General features: G+C 36.2%; 1 protein-coding gene across 4 annotated transcripts; it reads right to left on the bottom strand.

Annotated features, from left to right (window-relative positions):
* Positions 1-615: 615 nt before the first annotated feature.
* Positions 616-7705, bottom strand: LOC149580112 (protein-L-isoaspartate O-methyltransferase-like). 4 transcript variants are annotated; one of them, XR_016353205.1, is made up of 6 exons: positions 7271-7550; positions 5938-5982; positions 4201-4468; positions 3151-3315; positions 2701-3006; positions 616-1095 (listed from the first exon to the last, which is right to left on the bottom strand). XR_016353205.1 is itself a non-coding variant. In XM_089789246.1 (5 exons), exons 1-5 carry the CDS (start codon positions 7436-7438, stop codon positions 2756-2758), a joined length of 897 nt encoding a protein of 298 aa, XP_089645372.1. In that variant the 5' UTR covers positions 7439-7549; the 3' UTR covers positions 2456-2755. The 4 variants fall into 4 exon arrangements, 2 of the variants coding, with proteins under 2 accessions (XP_089645372.1, XP_089645382.1); XR_016353206.1 differs by lacking the exon at positions 5938-5982 and having other exon boundaries at positions 7271-7548; XM_089789246.1 differs by lacking the exon at positions 616-1095 and having other exon boundaries at positions 2456-3006; positions 7271-7549.
* Positions 7706-8129: the final 424 nt, after the last annotated feature.

Below are 8129 nucleotides of genomic sequence, written 5' to 3' on the forward strand. Positions count from 1 at the left end.
AGGGTTTGCCAGTCATACTTTTCGGCCACGATAGAATTGGGATTTCTTTTACTGGGTCAAGAAAAACCCTCGTCTTTGTGTTGCCTTTAATTATGACGACTTTACAAGTAAATATCATTTTAAGGAGGCATTTATTTTTTAGAATGGAAAACACTTTTCAATACTGTCTTTCCAGTTTCGTATTTGGGTAAATCTAGTAATTTTTTATTTGTTCAAGCCTTAAATCGTACACAATCTTCAATAATCTGAATATATCTACACTGATTCCATTAAAAAAATCTTTTTGTTTTAGTTTAGATCTATGAAAAATTCATGAAATAATTATCACATTTTTCTATTCATATGGATATTCTATGTTTTGTGAGATTTTTTTATGAATTAAGAAAAGAAATAAAATTAAAAAAATTAAAATTATAACAAAATACTAAAAATAAATAGATAAATAAATGATATAAATATTTGTTTTAAAAAATATATTTAGAAACAATTATATTAATTAGTTGATATTTACAAAATATTTATTAAAAATCACTATGTTATGTAACAAAAAATAACTTATAAATAATATTTAAAACTTAAAATGTATTAATTTTTAATTTTACTAAACTAAAAAAATTATTTAAAAAAATTGAAACTCTATTTATGTCCATTTAGAATTTAAGTATAAATAATTAAAGTCTACATCTTTTATAAAAAGAACAAACTATCGAGTGGGTTCAATCAATCTGTACCACTCTTTATTATCCACATATCATTCTTCTAAGGTCAAGCTAGAAGTTTCAAAAATTAAAATAGAAGTTTTGGGTTTGGGAATCACCACCCAAAGCAGCATGGAACATTCGGGTTCTCTCCTTTGCACACAATCACCACACATTAACTAGACAACTAAAAATCAACCCTTCTCTCTCCTTTCCACACAATCACTATAAATTAAAATCAACCTTCTCTTTTTTGCAGAAGGCAGGGACTCCAGCTCTTTCAGAACTCTTGTTAAATTGGTGAAAATATTGAACTTGCTATGACTTGATCCAATCTGAAAGGGGCAGATCAAGGCTGTAAATGTCAAGCATCACTAAACTGGGGAGAATATCATACCTGCCATATATCAAGTCACCGATTAGCTAGAACATTCTGGAAAATATATATTGGAAATGATATCCAAGTTCAATTTTACATAATGTCCTTATGTTCTGAAGACAAAATTATAAATGTTTCTATTTTACTTCATTCCAGTATTAACAGAATTATAGCTTGTAACTATATTAGAATTTAAAATAGTCCAAAATTGAACCCAATTTAACAGTTTCACTTTTTTTATGCTTAAGCTTTGACATCCACGGGGAAATTCAGAGGTCGAGAACATAAAACCCTCATCAGATAAATCACCAGACATCACATTTTGATCCACTCTGAATTAAACAGGGGCACTGTTCTATGGCACAGGGGGAAAACTGAGAGCCTTGGTGTCCCAAATACAAGTGACAAAGCCCTGACCGAGCCCAGCCAATTTTTACAGCCCACGCAGGCCTATACAAGGTATTAAATGCGACCCCAAACTGCTTAAAAACATAGCCTAATTGCAAGATCAACCAGACGTCAACAAACATTTAAATTAATCTTCAACTGCTTTACAAATTCCGCAAAATCTTGCCCCAAATTTTTCTTTACCACTGGAAATTCACCGTCTAATCTCCAACTTTGAAACATATGGGTGAAAAGACTACGGTGATTCTTCCACATTGCCTTTCGCTCTTCTGCAAGACGACTATGAGCAATGCCACCGTACATTTTTGCCTACGATTATGATGTTTCTGCCATTTCACATGGACAACCCAACTGCGACTAAAACCAAATTTCTTCCAAAACCCTGCTTTCTCCCACAGTCCAAATCATGTGCATGAGCACAGCAAGATATGGAGAGAAATTACAGAATTGATGCACATAACGGCGCCGAAGTGAAAAGGTCATTGAATTCTTGCTTGGGGTCCGAGAAAAGTGGAGAGATAATGTGTACAGAGAAATAACCTGGAAATAGTTGAATATGCATCAAAAGTAGATGGGCAGCAATGCGCTATCCTGTTTCCCTCCTCATACTTGCCTGGAAATAGTTTAACAGCACCAGCAATCCCTAGGCTCGTAGAGATGAGCTTGCAGGGGAAGCCTATCAGCTTAATTACTACAAATATTATTCAAAGGACTCCAAATTCTGATTCAGAAATGTCAGAAGTGTAATATTATGCAATGCATAACGAAAGTGGTACCTCCATGACACAAGTTGCTTTGATAAAATGCTTCTGAAGTAGAAATTCCTTATAGTGAATAATAAAAAAGGTTGGAATTATCATGGTATTCAGAAATAGACGAAATCTACAATCAGAAAATATTTACATGCACCTTTTGCAGCAATTTACAATGGTATATCATTTAGTGAAATAGATATTGGAAGTCATCTGGCGATGATGGAAAACCAGAGTTTTGGGCATAAAATTATTAAAAATTTACATTTTGTCGTGTCAATATACTGAGAATCATTACAGAATTGCACAATGACATTACAACTTACATCCACACAAATAGTATAGGCACGCTACAATCATAGCCTCCAGTAAATTACACTCTTTTCCTTACAGCAGAGGAATCCAAGTGGAAATGCATAAACAAATGTTAACTTCTAGTTCTAACAGATTGACATCTTTTTACCTAAAAAAATGATTTTGATCCCACTCAATACATCTTCATACTGCAGGAGGTACAGTCATAAACCTTGCAGCTGCTCTTGACGATCAGTCAAAGGAACATAACGAACAGATGATTCAGTGTGAACTTTTAGAGATCCATCAAGCTGCTTGTCAATGACTTGCAAGTCTTGAAAGAATCTCCCAACAGGAATAACCATGCGCCCTCCTGGTTTTAACTGTTCAATAAGTGGTTGTGGAACTTCTGCTGCAGCGGCACCAACATGAATGGCATTATAAGGGGCCAAATCTGGCCAGCCTTGACGACCATCTGCAACAAGAAGTCGAATTGATTATATGAAATAGCGTGTTCACAACAACATATATTCAAATTACTTAATAATAAGGGAACTTGCAATAGCTTTCCACCCATGCAAAACTAAAACTACAAAATAAAAAGATCTCTGTGTCATACCTCCAAAATTCAAAGATAAGCTTCCATCTGCCAATAGAGAAGCTGCTTCACTTTTCTTCACATTCTCTATTGATTCTGTCACCAATTCAGGGATATGTTCTACACCAACAGCATGACCCTCGGGGCCAACCATCAGTGCAAAGCATGCAGTCAAGTAGCCACTTCCTGTATGTTCGACAAAAGTTGGAAGATAAGTCCTGAATGAAAATTCATAACCTACTTAAACACAAACCCGTAGTTGCAATTTATAGACACAACACACTTTATGATTGGCATGGGATACACTATTTAAGCAGGGTTGTATAAATTACACTAAACAAATTTTCAGGGGAGAATGGGTTGAAGGGGTGGATGGGGAACCATGACACATATTTGACCCTTGTAGACAGGATCATTTCTCGAGACTTCCACATTCAATCTACTGCTGGGATCACAATAACCACATAGTCCCACATCAAGCTCTGAGGATTCTTGACAGTCATGCGGTAGACTTTTGCAGGATCTCAAATCAGAGCTATTAGAATTCCACAATCCATACGAATGTTCACGAAAGCTTTTGGATTTGACTGATTAAATTTTCAAAATTTACACAATCAAATAGAGAAGCTTTCATGAAGAAAGGATCTCATATTACAACGGCAAGCAAGGGAATCCCATTCTTCATTGCACATCAGGACAGTGCACTAACATATTTGGAAGAACAGAAACACACAATCATAATGCACAGAAAAGATCAAACAGTGAACACAGACAGTTTATTCATGATTGAGTTTACTTCTTGCTTGTTCGTTGCTTTTGTTCATCGCATGGTTTCAATCCTCCTGACTTCTGTTTAAATTTTTTTAAGAACGTTAAGCTTACTTACAGTAAAGACCATTTGGTAATATTGGAGATCGACTGCCTCATGGCAGTTGAAACTACAAAGGTGTATTATGACAGGCTAAAGTTTAACTACAAACTCTGTAAATCTTGGATAAAACCACATGCATGTGCCTTTTATAAGCAAAACTAAAACATGTGATTCAGTTTTAGTCTTAAAACAGAAGTCACCTGATCCAACATCCAATGCACGCATTCCTGGTTGTAAATGTTTCTCCAACAGTTCCAAACACGTGGCATGCATGTGTGGTGCAGATATTGTGGCATTAAAACCAATGGGCATGGGTGTATCTGAATATGGTAGATTTCCTTTAGGCACAAACAATCCTCTATCAATCTTCTTCATAACATCTGCTACTTTACTGGATTTGAAAACCCCATGTTGCTGCAAATAATCTATGAGAGAGCTATTCCCATGTGGGGCTGCACTCCAAAATCGCTATTACACAAGAAATAAAAGGCAAATAATTAATCATCAATGCAGATTGACATATAAATAAAAACTTAAAATCAAGGCATTAATTGGAGTCAACTTGCGTTACCAACAAAAATATGGAAGTGTATACCAACATAAATTTGGAAGTATAATAGGCTAGACTTAATTGTATTTACCAACAAAAGTTTAGAAGAATGGTACGCTAGAATCAATTTGTGTTTACCAACAAAATATAATATCACACATATAGTAGTACACACTCTGAATCTAAAATCCACTAAAGTACATGTCAACGTTTTTAATAACCTTTACGGTACAATTTTGAGCATTGTAAGTGTTTTGGCCATAAATGAGATGTTGATGACTAAGAAAACCAACTGCTGAAAGTAATCAATGGTGGATGAGTTTTTTATCTTATTTCTGGTGTACCTTTTTGAATGATACTGCTGGCTTTTGGGTTAATCTTAAATTGTCAGGTTAAGTGACCAAAATTTCATAGTAACACAGGGACGCATCCCCCACATTTTGCCCCACACACCAAGGACGGGAACACCCTGGGGACTTGGGGACTCTGCTCCTTGTCCCCAGTGGCACCACCAGATTTCACCACCTCCGCCTAGGATGGGGGGACGTCCTAGTGTTAACTATTTGCTGATTTGACTATTTATGTTCAATGTTCGATGTTCCTAAGTGAATGCAACATTCAATTATTTATCATAGTTACACCACACTAGGGGACAGGGGATGAGGAACCAAGGGGACAAGTTTCTGGGACAAGGGGACAGAGGGGCCTTAATTTGCGGACGGCAGCAAGGGACCGGGTGGTTGTATATATTATACATATGGTACTTAAAATGATAGTTATGAAAAGATTTATTGCAATATAAGATATAAAGATGTAAAAGAGTAAATACTTGAACATTGCATTGAATTGGAACATCAAACATTGAACATAAAGAGTCAAATCAGCAAATAGTTAACAGCTGAGGCTCCCCCATCCTTGGCAAAGGTGGTGGAATCTGGTGGCACCATTGGGGATGGTGGAGCGGAGTCCCAAGTCCCCAATGCGTCCAAGTCCCCGATGCATGGGGCAAAAAAGGGGGGGACACATCCCCATGTGCCTATGGTATTTACTCTTTTACATGGTTATATCTTATATTGCAATACATGTTTTTACAATGAGCATTTTAAGTACCATATGTATAGTATATACAAACCTTCCCAACGGTTCCTTGCCGTCGTCCCCCCACCGTCTCCTTGCTATCCCCAAATTAAGGCCAGTCTATCCCCTGTCCCGAAAACTTGTCCCCGTTCTGCCATCCCCCTGTCCCCCAAGGCAGTGTAACTATGGACCAAATTAAGGTGAGGAAGGTGTCTTCTTTGGTTGTGAAATTTGTTGTATATGGCCTGATGTAGCGAAGCCCATTAGGCATTTTTATATTTAGTGTGCCAATACATGGAAAAATGCTTACCAGGAAGTCCTTATGCCCCATGAAAACACTGAAATCCCCTATCATCTGCATCGAGCCATTTAATTTCAAACATGTGTAAGTCATTTTTATATTTAGTGTACCAATACATAAAAAATTGCATACCAAGAAGTCCTTATACCCCATGAAAACCCTGAAATCCCCTATCATCTGCATTAAGCCATATTAATTCCAAACATGTGTACAAGTTTAGACGCAGACCCTAATAGCAACAGCAGAACACCCAAATTATTCTTTTAGATGTAATATATTATGGATAGGCTGAAAGACTAAGGAATTTCTGTCTCCCAATTTTAGTCTTGAGTGTTTTTCTCCATTCAATGTCTATACAGCTGGATTTATTAATCACAGTTCCCTTTTATGTATGCATATGCATAGAACAGTTTCAGTCATTGAGGGGATTGCTGACAATCCAATTAAATTGGGGGTCTGAATCATTGGGATCAGAGCAGAGACACTGCATTCACAATTATGATCAATTCATGGGGATTTCGTAGCTGTGAACAACGGCTACAGAGTAAATATTTTATGCCATTGCAGACCAACTCACGGTATAAAGACTCAGAATTGAGCTAACTTCAGTCTCGGAGTTAAAGTTCAGATTATCCGCCAGTTATGATGGATATTGGTAATGGAGAAAAAAAGAAAATAAATACAAACGCCCTCCACTGGAGCAAATTATCCAAGAGCCACTTGAGTCAGAGCAGAGGAAAAAATGATAGCTCAATTTGTAAAGATTCTAAGGGTCACTACCTCGAAGGGAAAAAATTTGAGACCCCTTTGCTGAGATGGTCATCCTATTAAAACTGCAAATGAGATTTGAAATCCCCTTTCGTAACAATAAGAACAGATACCATAGCTATGGACAACTAGATCCAACAATTGGAGGCATCTTTTGCAATGAAACACCTCGATAATTATTGTCGGCATAATTGTAATTGCCGTGAATGGGTTATGGAATTTGTTAGTGAACCATTAGTGACCAAAGGGTAGTCATTATGTCACGACGGTTCTCGTACCGCTTCAGATGGTATATGTACACTCTCCATAGACGAGGGACAGTAGTGTTATTGGTATATGTAAATTCTCAACCCCATCCAAGATTATTTTCTTTAAAACGCACAAATTCTATTGAATTTTAAAATCTGTTTATGTAAAAAGATCGGAAGAAAAAAATCAAACGGACAAATTTTAACAATCCCAAAACATAAAGAAGTGCAACGCAAAGCCATGACAATTTAACTTGCAACCTATTTGTCTCTTTTTGAAACTAAATTATATTTCAAAAAACTGTTTGCAAAGAAAAAAAATGTACCTCCATTAAAGGAAAATGTTCCTCGGACTGAAGATATTTCGTGACAAAGAAAGATGGTCTGTTACAAATTTTAGGGTTTAAAGAACAAGGGTTTAGTGAACCCTGAAATTGCAGTTTTTGCCTGAACGAAGAGCAGGAAATAAAGTTCAGTCGAGAAGACGCCAGCATATCTGTCGGCAACAGCGTTATATTGGATAACTATGGATTTTAGAATACGTTGGACAGATGTTTGCCTCGCTGGTAAGTTATATATGCAATAAACATATGGCAAGCACAGGCGGTGGTGTATAAAATGCTTATATGTCAACAAATCATAGGCGGCGGTATATACAGTGACTGTTTGTCAGCGACGGGTGGTAATGGAGTAACCTCGAAAAATCTAGTCACTACCTATTTATGAAGGAATATTATATGGCCATTTCATTTTTAGGCGGCGAGAAAGTATATCCTCTTGCAAGAACTTAAACATTTGTTTAATTGAAAAATTAAAAAACATTTTTGCAATGCAATGGAATACGAGAGAGAACTAGAATCTTTGTCGATCTTTTCTTCCTCAAATGGTACATGTTATCAACTTTGGAGCTTCTTTCATTTTGTTATAAGTTATTCATTCTTTCATATTGTTATATCTCCATTTTAGTTCAAGTGTTCTCATATTGAGAATATACAAGTTTTTTTATGTCAAGTTTTGTTAGGTATCTTCAACCCTCGATTCTACACCTTTAGCTATGTCGGTTGAACAACTAATAGCCTCACTTTTTCTTTACGAATAACTCAGAGCTATGTTTTTTTCACCATGTTTTATAATTGGATTAAGCTCTTTGACATTGTATGCTTTTATTTGTCCAATTTGCTTTGT

Source organism: Cupressus sempervirens, chromosome 1 (genome assembly GCF_028749045.1).
Source record: "Cupressus sempervirens isolate cs-2001-9-10 chromosome 1, ASM2874904v1, whole genome shotgun sequence".
In the NCBI taxonomy this organism is placed as follows: Eukaryota; Viridiplantae; Streptophyta; class Pinopsida; order Cupressales; family Cupressaceae; genus Cupressus; species Cupressus sempervirens.